This window comes from Pygoscelis adeliae, unplaced genomic scaffold, assembly GCF_000699105.1.
Source record: "Pygoscelis adeliae isolate BGI_AS28 unplaced genomic scaffold, ASM69910v1 Scaffold244, whole genome shotgun sequence".
Taxonomy (NCBI): domain Eukaryota; kingdom Metazoa; phylum Chordata; class Aves; order Sphenisciformes; family Spheniscidae; genus Pygoscelis; species Pygoscelis adeliae.
Window position 1 is genome coordinate 1,724,547 of NW_008824648.1, and position 18,229 is coordinate 1,742,775.

Here is an 18,229-nt window from a genome sequence, read left to right on the forward strand (position 1 = left end):
CAGAACCTCTGCAAGCATTTTGATAGGCCAGGCAGTAATTCATAGTTATATTAATCTAAAAAATCTTCCCCATGTACTAATACAGGTTTCACCTAATACACTGGACATCTATTCCGACAAATTTGCTCCACACACGAGTATTTTACTAAAGCATTGCAGTACCTATATTTGGCAAAGTTTTGCTGCAGAGAAATGTGGCTGAACAAATGCAAGGATTAGAGCTTTCCCTTTGAGACTGTGCTTGGCACGAATACAGGAGAAAATTCTCCTCTCTCATCTTTGTGCTTCCATGACTAGAAGGAATAAAAGGAGAGTGGTGTGAAATAATGCCAAACAAACTAATGGGATGTAATAACGGTGTGCCAAGATCCCAGCACTGGTATCTTTAATGTCCAGGACCTCATGCTTGGTGAAAAGGGGCGAGAGGGAAGCACTAACAGAAGACGCAGCAGTGGTTGTTGGCAGCAACCACTAGGGAAGACTGATATCTAGATACTTCAACAAAGAACCCAAAACGCAGGCACTAAATAGCTATACCGCTTGTCAGCAAGGGAATGAGAGGTATGTTAGCTGTGCGCACAAGCAAACTGTAGGTTTTCAAACAACAGCAGAAAAGCAAGACTGGCAGCCAACAGAACAGAACTAAGAATAGGGCTTCTGAGATTTCTGGTAAGTTTTCTTGAGAATGCTTTACTTTGCTCAGAAGAAGGAGCAACAGAGTTATGGATCTTGAGTGGAAAAATAGCCAAAATTTCTCAAAATCTGTAGAAAACAGTATGGATCTACACACAAGTAGCTAACACATTTCTAACAGATTATTTTTGTAAACATTATTTTCTCACCTCTTTGACATGAGCATCATCAAAGTACATCCACTTGCGGATTTTAGTTTGGAAGAAGAAGGTAGAATAGTGTTTTCCATAGTAACAGATCATTCCCACCAAATACAGCTCTGAGTGTTTTGCTCTGTCATCAGTTACTCTGAAGAAGAGCTTCAAGAAGGGAAGTAAGAAAAATGAAAGGAGAAATTAATAAAATGCCCAGAATTGTACATACTGCTTTGTGTTTGAAGACCTCAAAGTACTACAGAGAGGTGTCAGGTTTTTACTTCAAGAGATAGAGAAAAAAAGGCAATAAATACTTATGTAATTAACCAATGTTTAAGCAAACCCAGTGACATAGACCAGGAACAGACTCCTATCAACTCACCAGATGCTCAAGAGTCAGTCCTGGAGACTGTGGCTGTACTTTGAGGAAGACATTTACAACAATGATATAATACCTTTTCAGAATTCGAAGTGTGGTTCTATTCTGAAAATTTGTATTCTCTGCGTCAGGCTTGCTGATTATATCAAATACTGTTTAAAACATTCATTCCTCTCTGCTTTGTAGAAACAAAGCGGTTCTGACAGTGAACAACTAGCATTTATTCTGACTTAAGCAAAGACAAATTTATGACATCACCACATAAAAGATGAAGTGAAGACATTAGTAGGTCAAAAGAATTCAGCACAGAAAAAAATTGTTTTCTGACTATTTAGTTGACCATGTTTTATTTAAAAATGCACAGGAGTAATTTTTTAGTGCATTACTGCTTTACTATGCAAGGACCACACTGTTTCATAACCACATCTCCATTAACTTGCACTAATTTTGGTACACTACGCACTGGCCAATGCATTTTTTTATATATATATATACACTTTTTTTTTTTTAAATTATTTTAATGTAATAACTCAATGCTACAATAAGACACAGCTACAATTTGGTATACCAATAATCCAGCTCTAAAGCATCAGCTAACATAGAATAAGTGAATCCTCTAGGGGACAAACCTCTGGATCCCAAACACTACTTAATATAATCTATCATTCAATCACACAGTGCCAGCCACCATCTCTCAGAGACTGCTCAGTTATAAATAACTCTTAAGTGTTACGACCACACACTTCAAAGAAAAGAGGATTTAAAGTTAAAAAAAAAAAACCAAAACACTAAACAACCCCAAACTACATTTTGTCTTCAAAAAAAGAAATAAACTTCTGTTCTTCAAAATGAAAGAGTACATATGTATTTTCATAGAAATAGCACAAACCCCAAAGCAAAATTTCCTTGCACTTTAAAATATTTTTTGATTCAGACAAGCTTTGTTTTCTGGAGTAATTTTAAATTTTCAGTCATTTCAGAAATTCGAGAATATGCAACTACACTAGCACTTTTACAGGTTTTGTGAAGCATCCAGAAACAGATCCTCGGATCTGCCCTCTATTCCTCTTTTTATGGACACCGAAAAGATAAAGACGGCGACTTTTTACTTTTCTCAATCCACTACTATAGACTACCATGAGAAAGACTCTGTCTGTAGGTAGTGTCAAAGTACAAAAAACTCACATCTCCCAGTTTAAGGCAAGTGCCCAGGCTGTGGATCACATCCTCAGCCAGATCAGAGTGGTCCGAGTCCCAAACTAAGCCAATGGTGATGATCTGTGGAGAGTTCATCAGCACACGACGAATACGGATCTTTTCCCCACAGTTGCTCTGAAGATTTAAATAAAACAAAACATGGAATATAATCCTTCTCTTATTATGTTAGGGCAAGGCACTAACAAGTACCAGTTTCAAAAGTACAGCTTCCAAAGAGGTGGTGGTGAAACACAGCAGATATAATATGCTCAGTGTCAAGATATGAGCTTCCTATGTCACAGATGAGGAGCGTTATCAAGACTATCTGGTATTCACAAGCTTTAACATGAACACTTGCTGATTCTTCCTCATACTACTGATAATGATTAAAAGGTATAGCGCAAAAGGAGGCTCATTCAAAAAAAAAAAAAAAACACACAAAAAAACCCCACAAGCATACATGAAAGACCCCAAAAACATTCTTAGGAATTGGAAGGATAGCTCACTTTCTTTTGATCAGAATCTCTGATTAAAAAATCATATTTACGGAGACTGATCCTTTATATGACAGCGTCAGAAAAACCTTCAAGGTGCTGCTTTGCTGTTAAAATTGGGTGGTTGTTCTACAAGGTACCTCAAGTATCTCATCTTAGACAGGATGGTTAGGTCAGTATTCATATAAATATGAGAGCAGCAGCTGGAAGATCAGGAGGATAAGAGGTGCTTTACTAACCTATAGCAGGTCTTCATTTCTTATTTCCTGTTTCCCTTCCCCCTCCCATTTTTTTGTTTTTTAAATAACTACCAGTGCTTATTATTGACTGGCCAATCTCTCCTCACTCTCTAGCCAGAGTACTTCTCAGAGATAAGCTTGCTTGTGAAGCTAAGACGTTTCTCAGTGGTCCTTCCAATCCATCACCTGTTGGAATTGTGGGCATCTTTAAAGCATCATGAAAAAAGCTCACCATCTGAATTAAGAGATTATCGCTGTAATTTTAGCAAACAGTGCATTACCTTTTTTTTTTTGGGGGGGGGGGGGCGGGGACGGGGGACACGACACACAACACTACTATAACAAAGTCCCTTTGCAACACTCACTTTCCCCTTGTGGTAGGTCATAAAGGTACCTCTGCAAGATTCCAGGAAAAAACATTTTCATACTGAGAATAGTTTCTCATCTCTGCAGAGACCAGTTTCACAATTGGATATAATAATTCCTGACACTACAACCAGGGAAAACATCATAAAGCATTTCTTCCCCACGGCAATCTAGAAAATTAGCCAGAATTTCAGTCCCAATTATCAATGAGAAACAAAAATGAAAAATTAAAAAAACAGAAAGAAATGAGCTTAACAACAAGGCAATGAAGACGGATTATTTTACGGGTAGAGGACTGCGACATTTAAATGTAGATATGAGGTTTTAATATTAAGATTACTATATTCACACATATTTTGCAAGGGTCATTCAAAGTACAAGCATTCCTGTGGACTACCTCACAACAAACAAATCTTACTCTCAAATTGCCTTCTTTGCTTCAGCTAGCTAACATCAGCATTTTCTGCAAGACAGGAGGAATATGGCATCCTGATAAAAAGCCTCCCTACATGACTTTTAGGCCACCCTTAGCTAAGCCTGAATAGAAGAATTTCCCAAATAGAAAAATAAAGGGGCAGCAAGTACTAGCAAGCATTTTTGTCCAACTGATTACTTCACAGTTAAATAGCAGCTCACCCTGACAAAGAATGTCTTTCTATTAAATTTCCCATGCTTTGGTTATTAAATAGCTAGACTCATATGACTCTTTTAAACAACAATACAATATCTTTATTTCTTTTACTCAGATAAGTGAGCCACTATTTGCCAATATTCCAAAAAAAGAAAATAACATTTCGATGAAGACTAAAAGTGAATGTTTCAGAGTTATAAGCTACAGAAAGTGGGGGGAACAAAATGGAAATACTTACACTGCCCCCAGGGAATAGGCACACAAGCCATTCCTGTTAGAGCCTGTACTGCTTCACTGAGGACTGGTGAGGCATCTAACAGTAGCATTACATGAAGCAGCAATTATGCAGCTGTTTCCTGCCCTACCTATTACTCAATATGTAAAAAAGTTTGATGATAACTCTTCTTGCATACTTACCTAAAGTCCTGGTTCTGGACACACTCAAATTAAAAGGCAGAACAAGATATCAAACTCTTGCTTTAGAAATCAAGCCCTTATGATTAAAAAAAAGTCATTTTATATTTATTATTTTATTTACGTGAAAAAAATTTATTTTTCTTTACCCAATTGATACATGGACTTAATTCAGCTGAATTTTATCAGACTTTTACTGCATAGCAGAAGAGAACATTTTTAAGAATAGCCTGTGACTACCAACTGGACATTGCAGTAATTGTTTTTGAGTGGTTAAACGCCAGTCATCACTCACAAGAACTACAGCCTACACTTTCTGGTCAGTATCTCCCACACGCTGAACAGCAAACCTCACTCAGAAACACAAACCTATACTCCCTCAAATTTTCTGTGATGATTCCTGCCTTTGGCATAGCTCTTGCAGATATACTGTGTAGCCTATAAGCTCTTCACTGTTGGGATATTCTCTGGCAGTGGGAAGTGGCAATCCTTTTCTCTTTCTCTCTGACCAACATTTTGGCTGTATGCAACACTGACCAGCAGTTTGGTCAACAGTTCAATTTATTCCAACTGAAAGGTGGTAGTAATGAAGTTGAATGGAAGCTTATCTAGGCAAAACAACCGATCTTGTACACGATTACAGTGACCGGTACAAAAGTTCTGCTATCTGTGCCATAGCACGGTACTGCTGAAAAGATTTTACAAAAAATAAGTACTTCTTTTCTCATGCTATTGTTACAGATGAAGCACGCTACCCTCAACAGAAATAATCACCAGAGAAACTGGATGAGCTGTGGGAACACTGTTCTAAAAAGCCTAGCTAATCAAAACCACTGTCAACATACAGAAATCTCCTATAAAAACAACAGCCTCCAAATTCTTTGTCATTTCCATTTCTTTAGGTAAGATCCCAGAACTTTCATCATAGGATGAAAGCAGCATGATTGCAGCTTCACGCAATGCTAGTGTTGGAAGCCTCACCAACTTTCAGTGAAGCTGAACAGCAAACATATGATAGGTACTTCTAGCAGCAACACAAGCTTGAACAGGAATGGATTGTGTGGCCACTCCCTGGCAGCAATGTAAGCATTTCCAATTTATTCCCCCTCATCACCTTTTTTCATGGTTTCTAACTTTCTGAAACATTCATTTTTAGTTTCCATCCAAACACTATGTCTATTCCTGTTCTCACTACTTGTGTCTGTCTAGTCAAAGAAGAACTCCACATCAGTAGTTTTTCCTTTCCTCCATTGAATAACTGAGAGGTACGGAATTCAAACCCAAAAAAGACTCTCTTACCTACCCTTTTTATCATTATGATGAGCTAAACCTTGAAAATGCTCATGAGTTGAAGGTACACATCAGTGTAATCTACTAAACCTCTTCTGTCCTGTCTGTGTCCCCCCCAAAAAGGAAAGCTAAGGATACTAACTGGACAGTTTCGCAGGTCTCCCATAGTGCTGGCGTTCTGTAGTAGTTCTCCAAACATATCTGGAGTCGGTTTCTCTCGTCTCTCCAGCATACAAATAGCTTGATTGCTTCAGTATACAGAAAGCATGGAAAACAAAAGTTTAGTAATAAAATAAAAACCCAAACCCACATTAACTAAGTATATACTTCACTTAAATTTGAGAAGAACCTTAAAATACACAACACTTTTTATATTTAATATTGTAGTACAGAAAAATCACATAATTATTAAGTGCAAATTACTACACCTTCCATGATAATACTGCATAAAGAAAACAAGTAAAACTTAAAATAGAAACAGTTTCTAGTTTGGCTTAAAATTTACATCTTAAAAGCAAGCTGTAGCATTTTGATAAATACTGGATTTAACAGTGAAAAACTTGCTTCAAAATGCTTCCCTTCAGTAACCACAATCCTAGTAAAGTAGCACAGTAAAGCACATCCTTAATAATAAAACTATAGACAAAAAAACAGCATGGTACCCAACTGATTTCACTGTCCAAGTTGAAAGGAAGATGACAATAAGTACACAACAATACTAGTGCTCAAAGCATGTTCAAGCTTAAAATGGTTTGAGGTAAATATATCACTATTTATTGGCGTTTTTAAAATAATGCATGAGAAGATTTACTGAGCTATTTCATATAAAATATTGAATACTTTTTACATAATTCTTTTCTTGTTTTTCTAATAAATAATATTTTGATACACAGTGTCTGCTGGTAACCTAAAGAAAAACTACAGCTTGATGGAACGGCAGGTAGCAGCCACAAGGGGGAATGCTTTACAATACTCCTGATACACTGGTAAAGTGGTAGCTTTTAACGGATATCTGCATGAGAACAGCAACCAGCAGTTTTCAAGACAATTTTTTTGGGCTCTGTAACTACAAGTCTCACATGCAGGACAAGAAACAAAGAGACGTTTTCATCCCAATCAAAATTTCAAGACAGAAGCGAATAACAGACTCCTGCCTCGATCAGATTTAAGCAGCTTTTAACTGAGCAGCCACCTACTAAAAGAAGACTTCTCCTCTAGCATTCATTCAAACGAACCACTACAGAGCTAGAGCTATTGCGCTGCGCACCATCTCCTTTAATGAAAGGTCATGGTGACCAGGGGAGTTCCCCAATAAGTAGAAAAAGCAAGAGCTTCTTCCAAAAGGAAAGAGCAAGAGCTTTTTCCAAAGTTCCTCTCCAACCAAGAAAGAGGATTTGAGGAACTACAGGCTGGTCAGTCTTGCTCCAGTACCTGGGGCGATGACAGACCAAATCCCCTTGGAAATCATCTCCAGGCATATGAAGGACAAGAAGGTGAGCGAGAGCAGCCACCATGGATTTACCAAGGGCAAATTATGCCTGATCTGCTTGATTACCTCCTATCATAAAATGATGGGTTCTGTTGAGGAGGCAAGAGCAGTTAATATCATTTGGTCTCTAGCAAGGTTTCCAAGTCATCTACAGTGTTCTTGTGGCCAAACTGGGAGGTGTGGACTACACGGGTAGAATACAATGCAGACAAAAACCTAGCTGGACCTTCAGGCTCAGAGGATCAAAACATAACCAGCAGTCAGTTAAGAGTTGTGTTCCTCAGGGGTTAATACTGGGGCTGATACTACTTAACATTTTCATTAACAACCTGGATGATGAATCAGAATACACCCACATCAAGTTTACAGATGACACCAAACCGGACGGAGCAGTCAATATACAGAAAGGGAGTGCTGCCATCCAGAAGGATCTTGACAGGTTGGAGGAACAAGCTGGCAGGAACCTCATGAAATTCAGTAAAGGGAAATACAAAGTCTTGCACCTCCGACAGAGAACACGCAGTGCAGCAGTACTGGCTGGGCACTGAGTGGCTGAGGAGCAACATCGCAGAAAGCTGGTAGACAAGCTGAACATAAGCCAGACTCTTTGCAGAGGCAAACAGAGGAAGGACAAGAGGCAAAAGATGCAGAAAGGAAAATTCTGACTGGATATAAGGAAAAAAAAAATTTCACAACGAGTGGTTAAGCACTGGAACAGGCAGTCCAGAGAAGTCATGGAATTTCTGTCCTTGAATGTTTTCAAAACTCAGCTGCACAAATCCCCAAGCAGCCTGATCTAGCTTTGAAGTTAGCCCTGCTTTGAACAGGAGGATGGCGTAGATGTCCAAAGGTCCCTTCCAGCATAAATTACTTTTTATTTTTCTTATCTTGCTTCTTAACTTACCTGCTCACATATTAAGGTCTTTCAAAATGTACACGAGTCCTTGCCACTACAGTTGTCAGATTCAGAATCATAAACAAGTAGACACACTGATCCGTGCCTAAATAGATATCTTCTGCTCCACTAAATTCTCATATTCTTTATCATAGTTATCAAAGCTCCACCAACTTTGAACAAACCATGTTCTGGACACTTAATCTTGTGAAGGTAAAGATCAAACTGCAATACCAGTATAAAAAAAGAGAAGTTTTCTTCCCTGTAAAAATCTCAACTCACCAGAGTGAGGTTGTGGAAATATAATGTACCATCTGGATGAAAGGTAACGGGTCAGAGGTGGCACCACAGCTGGTACAAACACACTAAAGAGAAAGAAAACATAATACGTTGACAAGATTAAACAGGTATTTCCACAGCAACACTTCTGCTTGTGTCTTTTTTACCATGGCAATGCATGTCTTAGGAGTGTAAATTTGAAACCTGAGAACTGGTGATTTGTATAAAGCATGTATCATTACCTCACCTGTTCAAACAAGGTCATCGCAAACTTCTGATGGGAAACACAATGTGGTGCAGTGCAAATATCTTCCTTTGTCTCATCTGCAATGTGGAAGTGAATTCGCATTAACAGGTTTTCCTAGCCAAAGACAGAAGCAAAAAAAAGCATTAGATCATTTCAAATGTAGACAAAAGTTAAAATATAAATCACAAAAGCATGTCAGATGCAATAATGTTATAAGCGTTATTTACAGAGGCAGAAGGCTCTTGCAAATTTTTGAAAGTTGCGTAGAAAACAAAGAAGTTGGCATTTCTTTGGTATAAAAAAAATGGCTACCACTTCTGATTTGAAATGCTATGTCAGGTAACCATTTATTTTATTTACTAGCACAGCTGAAGATTCTGTCACTGATGATTCTGTCCAATTCTCAAGCATCAACGGATTTGACCAAATGTAACAGGCAGAGCAGCTCTGCAGTTTTAAAATCACTGGGTTGCCACTAACTTCTCCTCATCAACACAAAGTAACCCGAATCAATGTCTATATTCCACAAGGGCTTTGAAATATGTCAAATAATCTACATTCTATCAAAAAGGGGGAGAACTAATAAATGAAGAGGCAGACTAAATTCTGCATGAAACAAAAGCACTGAACATTTTCTAGATATTATTTCAGACAACTCCATCTCTTTTCAAGTTCCCATGAGTTCTTGTCCTAAGCTCTCCTCTCCTCCCACTGCTGCCAGCATTACTCTGGGAGTGCCAGAAGTAACTAACACCTCTTCCAGCAGTAGACTTTTCACTATCATTATGAGCTGCCTGGATGGTTTATAGGCCTGCAATAGCAGGTCAAGATTAATTATCAAGCAAAATAGCTCTGACCTCGTACAATTTCCCTTGAACTTTAGAATCTAAGTGCTTCTGCCATTTAAATTAAATCTCTGCCTTTAGGGCTGAAAAGGTTAACTAAGTGAAAAGCAATGGAATTATCTCTGCCTTAAAGCTTAACCTCAAAAGAGAACTTGTACCCATTTTAACTGTCCTTGTGCCAGTACGGTTAACCTAACACACCTGCTTGTGGGGAATCCCACAGCAGTATTAGATGGGCTATTTAGATTAGCTTTCTCAAGGAAGAAACGACATCAAAAGTTCCCACGTTCTACTACATACAGAACTCTGTTCAAGTGCTGGACTGCATACAATGATTTGACATAACTGTGCTCACAGGGGCTCCTGTGTAGGCTGATGTAATTTATTTCACTTTGAGGCTTTATTGTTACGATGTATTTCCATTTTAAGCGAGCTCATTAAACTATACTATTTTGCTATATAAGTATTCTGCAAACACAGGATATGTTGGGTTATCATAAGCCCATTATCAGTCCACTTAGTTTAAGAGAAAAACTATAATAGCTATATCATAGAATCATAAAATTTGGAAAAGACCTTTAAGATCATCGAGTCCAACCGTCAACCCAACACCACCATGCCCACTAAACCATGTCCCTAAGCACCTCATCTACACGTCTTTTAAATCCCTCCAGGGATGGGGACTCAACCACTTCCCTGGGCAGCCTGGTCCAATGCTTGACAACCCTTTCGGTGAAGAAATTTTTCCTCACGTCCAATCTAAACCTCCCCTGGCGCAACTTGAGGCCGTTTCCTCTCATCCTATCGCTTGTTACTTGGGAGAAGAGACCGATCCCCACCTCACTACAGCCTCCTTTCAGATAGTAGTAGAGAGCGATGAGGTCTCCCCTCAGCCTCCTCTTCTCCAGACTAAACAACCCCAGTTCCCTCAGCTGCTCCTCATCAGACTTGTGCTCCAGACCCTTCACCAGCTTTGTTGCCCTTCTCTGGACACGCTCCAACACCTCAATGTCCTTCTTGTAGTGAGGGGCCCAAAACTAAACACAGTATTGGAGCCGGTGCGGCCCCACCAGTGCCAAGTACAGGGGCACGATCACTTCCCTACTCCTGCTGGCCACACTATTTCTGATACAGGCCAGGATGCCGTTGGCCTTCTTGGCCACCTGGGCACACTGCCGGCTCATGTTCAGCCACCTGTCAACCAGATGCATTTATCCCATTTCTATGATCTCTTACATTGCAAGTGTCAAATTAGGTAGGCATAGGAAATGAAAGATTTAGCACCTCTGATAGGTGCTTTACCTGAGAGAAGTTTTACTTTGCAGCAGCAAATCCAGTATGTTTGTACTTTGGTTAAGAATTAACATCTTTGTTAACAACCAAGCAGGATACAAACACATTTGGGCCACCCTATGGACACTATAACTTCCAAAAAGGGAAGCAGCCAATAGGTCAGCAAGACAAAAATACCTCCTAATTAAGTTAAAGAAATTTAGGAGAGTGAAGAAGGAAAAGGAGGAAACATGGGTAAGAATAAAATCTTAACGTAATGGATGCCAAGAAAGAGTTTGAGTATAAAAAGAGAGCAGGTGGGTAAACCTAGGGATGTAAGATTTGTGTAAAAGCCATCTCCCGACCACACTGGTGAGATAACCAGCCTAAAAAAATTGTCAGATGGTTTACAAATACAGCAACAGAAATATTTGGAGCTGATCCATTTTACTGTTGCTTATCTCAACTTACAAACATAAACAACTGTGTTGGGTTGTGTTTGGTTTATTTATTTATTACTTTCCCTTAGAGTTTGTGAAAACATGATTTCAGAATAACTGGCAAACAAAATGTCCTTTCACCCTTTTGAGGTGATCCTTAAAATTAGAACTCTGGATCATTCTTTCAGTGCAATTTTTTTTTTTTTTTTACAATTCATATCCAAGACACACTTGAGCCTGCAAGCAGTACATATGGAAAAGCAACTGTAAAAATGGATAACATTCATGTTTCCATTTCAAAATCATTAGCGATGACTCTAAAGCCAAATGCTGTTCCCCACTGGATCACTTCAAGCTTGGGGATATCTCTGTGGACTTTTCCAGTCAACACATGCAAGGTTTGTTGGAATATGGGGAGGAACGGGGTTGGGGGGGAAGACTGTGTAGTGGGGGTTCACATCTATGCCTGTCAAACCATCTTTCAGTTATACTCACAAAACATTCAGCGGCATCATCCATGATGCCCAGCTGGAAGCGTTGCTCATCCTGAAATGTCTTTGCAAGAGCAGTGCGCAGGGCATCAGAAGGCAGTACCTTCTCGCTGCTACATTGAAACTGGTTGAAGATACTCTGGTAAGAAAACAAAAAGATAGTTAAATTACTGTATTTTCAAAACATGACTCAAGCTATCTGAAAACAAACAAAAAACCTTTAACTCACTTTGATCAAGCAACACACAGGTATTTGTATTGTACAGAGACTACAAGAGAAAATCCTAAAAGTTCCTCCTTTGAAATCATATGCACCTTTGTGTACTCCTTCCTTTCCTTTACATATCCAAGGGAGGGTGGGAAGCTTTGGGGTAATTTCCCTCAGTGTCAATCCCCCTTGGATCTTCCTCCAAATTTGATTCCTGAAGCAAATACAATGGACACCAAAACTTCCTCACTTTTTATTCCTATTTCTCCCTCTCCGGTTCACTTTTTCACTCCCATCTCAGTAGCTTTCTTCTTACACATGCCGCCTTCTTTCCTCTTTCAAGCAACTCTTTCCAAATGTCTTAGCCCTTAAACAGCCACAACCTGCTGCTTGCACTCTTTAAGGAATTTACCTTCCAGCAAGTTCAAGAAGCGGGTAAGAATCAGATGATTTTGGGGTAAGCATGCAGGAGGGAAAAGGCACGACACGAATAGCAGTTCCTATGCATGGCCAGCTGTTTACTTGTTGCCATAAACCTGCATTTTCGTAACTAACTCGCAGGTCATCTGGGTAGTGATTTGCAAGGACAAGTAGTTCTATAAAGACGAATTATTTTCTAAAGCGTGGGTTATATGCATGAAAGTTCAGTACATATTCCCAACTGATTAAAACCCCACTTTTATCTTGTGTGCGCGTGTATGCGGGTACATGTGTGTGCGAGATATCCAAAAGATCTTCTGAACAGTTATTTAACTTTCATTGTGCCCTCCTACAAAAACAGGAACATAATTCTGTATGCAAGATCCTTAGTTTAGGTAAAAACTTCTAGCCCTTATTTTCATACAAGACCATTCTGTCTCCATCACCACGCTGCTCTACTTTCTACCTCATTTCATATGACAGGCAACCATCTTCATCAGTGTCAATCTCAAAATTCTGCTTGTTCTTTCCTATAAACCGTTCCTCACAATTTCCCTAAAGACTGCAGAAAAGCTCCATTCTTACTGCAAGAGAAAAAAAGGATCATCTTCAATTGTGCACCACCTGGCTTTTCTGCCTTCTAAACTTAGTCAAACAAGGAGAAAGCCAGCCTCAAACTGGTTTGCCTGTTTGGTTTTCTTTCAAATCTATACTGAGAATCTGTAGCGATGTCGATTCATGTATCACTTCCTCCCTTAGTTACAGAAAGCTTCTCCCCAGCATACTTAGGATCTATATTAATTGCAAATATATTGCTGAAGCCCATAGCTCTTCTAACATTGCCTTTATTAGAGTATCAAAGAATGATGAGGAAAGTGGTAATGAAGAGAAGGCTGTGAGGCAGTCTCACACTTCATGAATTACAGCCAATACCTCTCCTCAGTTACCTTTTATATATACATACATAAAAACGCAAAGAACGACAAAGTCTCTGTACTTAACAACCTTGATCCCCATTTCTGCCACTGACAACAGAGCAAGTTTCATTAGTAAATTTTCTCATTTCAGTGGACCTCAAAAAAAAAAAGCAATGAAACATAGTTCCATCCTGCTTCAGCACTTTACATTAAATAATTTAAGAGCACTTGAAAATATTCACAACTGTGCTTTAGAAATGTGTTTTTTCTGGTTATCGTAGATCTGGAAACTGAGACACTTGCCTAGCGACTGGCACGCAACCCCACTGCAGGGAACTGATGGACAGGACCCGGTTTGCTTCAATGAGAGCTCTGAAATGGCTCTGCACTCTTGGTGGGGAAGAGAGAATCAATGCAGGCTCCAAAATAGGTAAAAGGAGAAGCAAGCAAGCAAACCGAAACTCTTATTTTAAATTTCCGTCTTTAAAGAAATACTTTTTTTTTTACCCTCGTATACTTTATTTTTTTACCTGTTAACATACCTACTAGTTAACATAAAGAGATCCAGTAAGGAAAAAGTGATCCTGATGATTATAAACAACTGTTTTCCACAAGATCCTGCATTTTAAATTTTTTTGCATCACAAATAATTACAGCCTTCACAAACAGCAGAAAACTGTGACATCTGCTACCACAACCACAGAACAAAAATAATTCAGTAACATCAAAGATTCTGTGAAGAATTCTAATATGTAAAATCAGGAAGTAAAAGATCCCAATATTACATAGAAGAATGTTTCCTAGAATTTGTAATGACATAGCACTCAATGGTATAGTCTTATTTAGATTACAAGGAAAAAAAAAAGTCTTAAAACCAGTGAGTAATTGTGCATTTTAATCTAATAAAGATCAAATCTTATCATGTCATTGCACAGTGCAGTTTAGAGCACGTTGGAACACAATGCTTGTAGAAAGTCCCAAAAGCACCTCAATGGAGTCAAAAGCAGTTTGAACACAAAGACAGGTTCTTTGTTCACCTTCAGAACAGGTCTTTCTTGTCTCTCAGCCTTAGATGGACAAGGTATGGCATTTCCTGCAGATTCATCACTTTAAGTTATCTCAGTCAGATCTCTCTCCTTAATTTCAGGTCTTGCCCTTGAGTGATACTGTTAATCACTAACACATCTGTTCCATATACAGGTCTGAAAGCCAGCTGGGTGCAGACCAGGAAAGCACTGCTGATTTTGCCCCAGGAGTTTTCATGACACCTTTTCTCCAAGTGCTTCTGAACTTAATGAGAACTTTATATATGAAACATTCAAACTTTGTTCTCTTTCAAGAACTACTTCATCTGAATTTTAAGATAGTGAAAACCCCTTCAGTGCATTCACCACACTGATGATCTCTCTCAATGACTACATTCGAACACAAATGAGCGTATCCCTCACAGCAGCAACAATATGAAAATATACGGCTAAAAGCTTCACAAGCAAGGGAAGTCTCTCCTTTTTTACCAGTTTTCAGTAACTAAAATCAAGGATAGAGAACAAAAAAGTTAGCTTAACTTAAAATCTGAGCAATTACTAATATTGTATTAGCAGCAGCACTTTGATTTCTACACTGATGATCTATTCTTGGCATGTTGGTAAGTCTACGAGCCAAGACAAAGAACAGCATGAGCAAGGGGTTTTTCAGATTGGAAGTATATCTTCTAGTTACACTGCATTGCTGAGGTCTATATAAAAAAAGAAGCCCATCTCCCTCCATATCCCCTTCCCTACAGATCTTCAAAGGTCTGGAAAGGGTAGCAGAGACAGCAGAATTAGGAAGCACAAGCGTTCTTTAAGAGGAATAAATTGCCAAAGTCCATCTAGTTGTGCCTAGTCCTTCCCCAAGTACTAAGTCAAGATCAACTACAATTACATAGTTGATCTTTCGCCAGCTTGCTCTCAGAGGCGTCCAAATCTGAAAATTCCTTAACCATCCCAGGCAATCTATTGTAGGGCCTCACTTGGCTTATTACCATTCAGAAGGTTTTTTCCTAGTTTTCTAACTGGAAGCTTCGTCTCCTTTCTACTACAGGTCTGGGCTTCTGACATACATCAGAACAAGGGCTTGCAGAGTCAGTGGGCTCCCAAAATAATCTCCTCCAGTTTGGGATGTGTGGGGAATCAACATAAACTTTCTGAAGCTTCAAAGGAAAACAACCTCAGGTTTGAGACAAGGAACCTTTATCATACAACTATTCAAGTTAAAACCTGGCTTTCTATTTCAGAATGCTAAAATTCACATGCATGATCATAAACCGAGTTGTTCTTCATTTCGTTAGAGAATAAAGATAGTAATTATTCTTTGAGGTAATTCATGGGATTGACATTTTAGAGTTCTTTTACATTTTAAAGATTTGGAAAACTGAAATACGTGTGAATCCCCCCATAGTTTACAAGATCTGCTCCAAATTATCTCTAACAGTGTTTGGAATCCATTTTCTCCCTAGGAAAGAAGTGTTCAATTTATTTGGCGTAAATTGACATCTGCAATGTGTATCTAACCATACTGATGAAACAAACCCCAGACTTGATATACATGCACATACGACTTTTTAATCAAGCATGTAGAAGCAGGCTGGCATAAGAATAAATTGATGGCTGAAGACAACAGGCAACAGCTACTGAATCAGACCAGTGTCCATGCACTGTAAATCTGAGTTCTGTCCTTGGCAGCTTTCTGAGAACTAATTATTCTCTTCCAGCACTGTGCAGAAGTTCCTTCTGGGTGGGGATATCGCTGCAGTGCTGGTGGTGTGGTATTTCTTTCAAAGAACAAAACACGTTCCCCCCAAACGCTTTAGTATTCCCTACATGAACAGTTTCCGCCTTTTAGCAGAAGCTACAAATATTAACATGGCCAATCCTCATCCTTCTCTCACTGCTCAACATATCAATATTATTCTCGCTGTCACTCAGTTATGACAGTATTTTTTCTCTTTTTTTTTTTTTTAAACTTTCTCTCCATTTCAATAGCGTACCCTTCTTACTCCATTCCATTCATTGGACTTTTTTTTTCTTGTCTACAGTACCTGATCTCTCATCCAGAACATCACACTCTTCTCTTGATGCAGCCTCTTACTCAGTACAACAACCTGTTTCAATAAAAATTCTGGCTGCTAAAATCACTTTTCTCCTATCCAACGACATCAGCCTCCACCCACAGTATTTCCACTAGCTCACATTTCTTCCCCGCATTTCCTCATGTTACATTCGCCTTCAAGGGTGCAAATAATTCTAGGTCTATTTGGTTTTGTGTCTTTGGATCTCTTTCCAAACCTCCAAGTCTGTTAACAATCAACCTAGATTTCCATCATTCCTGTCTTTTACAGTCTCTCTTCCATTTTCACTCACACTGTGCCCTAAACATTAACATAGGTCCCCAATACGGACTGTAAAGTCAGGCGCCCCTGGCTACTACCAAAATCAAATAAAAATATACTTTCTGCAAGTTTTGTTTAGGAGGGTGTCAGGAAAAGAAACCCAAATCACAGTGTCCACATCAACTAGGTGACAATTTATTAACTGCTTGATCAAGATCAAAAGAGGCAGTCATTATTTGGAAGCTTCAATTACCAGTTTATTAATTCAGGAAACTGTACTTGCTGCTAGTTTATTTGTCGGCAATGCCAACTGAAAAAAAAAAAGTTTAAACAATAAGAGTAATTATTTTATGTATTTTTAATACTGTTTTACCCTGACATACTATCCTAATTTGGAAAAAAGCACAAAACAAGAGAATGAAATCTTTGCAACGAACCTATTACTGTCTCAACCATATAATGAACTTTTCATAACAAATACCTCCATTTCAATCAAGTGGCTAATCAGAACCATGATCTATAGTCATTCCACTTCTTTGAAGCACTCCAATACCCTATTGTTCTCAGTTTTCACCTTAGAAAACAACATCATTTCTACACAGAAATTCACATTCTTCCTGCTTTTGTTGCACATGACAAAATTACAGAAAAGACCAGCCCTACTGGAATTTATCAATCAATAGAGCATTCTTCTTTGCAAACTACAAAAAACACTCTGTCCTATATCCTGGCACTATGGAGCTCCCAGTACAATCCCTGGAAGGAGAACAAACTCTCTCTGGCATGCTCAGTACAGTGGACGGATTTCCCCCTTCCTGCCCTCTTCCAGCTGTGATAAACAAATACCAAAGCAAAGTCATGCTCTAGAAAAAGGAAAATAAAACAGAACACAGTAGACTTCAACATTAATAATAAATCAAAAAGCTGTTCCAGTGTTACAGCAGGCAAACCGCATAGCGGTAAGGACAGCTTGTGTTCTGAAAAAAACCACTTAAATAATGCCACATCTTAAGGAACAGTGTTTGGGATCCCAGCACAGAGTCTGCAGCTCTGCCTTGTCTTTTTCTATCTATTGATGCAAAGTTCCTTCAAAATAACCAATGAACGTATGTCTGGAATGATTTCAAGGTTCATTTTGTAGCCACATAAACATAGCCAGGTAGCACAACAAGTTTTAAAATCACTTGAAGAATTTGTGCAACGGACGTTTTCAATGCAGTGCAAAAATAAAATGTGATTTGATATCAGGAATGACATCACTGTCCTGTGATCTCTCATTTTATAAATAAAAGTAATTTAAAATTACAAATAATATTTATAGAGCTAGCTGAACACTTACAGTAAATACTGTGCATGACATCAAAATCCCTAGAAACAGTTGCAGCAAGCCAAGAAAAGTGTGGAAAAAATACAACTTCTTTGGTATTATTCAAAGGCTAAATTTAGCTTATTGAAGACTATCTTCCTCTCAAGTCAACGGGAAGAGAATGTCGCCTTTAGACCAACGGTTCAAAGTAGG

The 18,229-nt window shown here is 38.7% G+C and overlaps 1 protein-coding gene across 1 annotated transcript in view; it reads right to left on the reverse strand.

Annotated features, from left to right (window-relative positions):
• The window catches only part of USP54 (ubiquitin specific peptidase 54), a 70,939-nt gene that overhangs the window by 28,999 nt on the left and 23,711 nt on the right, over positions 1 to 18,229 (reverse strand). Inside the window, exons 4-9 of the mRNA XM_009322440.1 lie at positions 11,800 to 11,934; positions 8,748 to 8,861; positions 8,504 to 8,586; positions 5,980 to 6,085; positions 2,392 to 2,538; positions 843 to 992 (exon numbers count right to left, since the gene is read on the reverse strand). Coding sequence (XP_009320715.1) covers positions 843 to 992; positions 2,392 to 2,538; positions 5,980 to 6,085; positions 8,504 to 8,586; positions 8,748 to 8,861; positions 11,800 to 11,934 — 735 coding nt within the window. The remainder of the gene's footprint in view (positions 1 to 842; positions 993 to 2,391; positions 2,539 to 5,979; positions 6,086 to 8,503; positions 8,587 to 8,747; positions 8,862 to 11,799; positions 11,935 to 18,229) is intronic.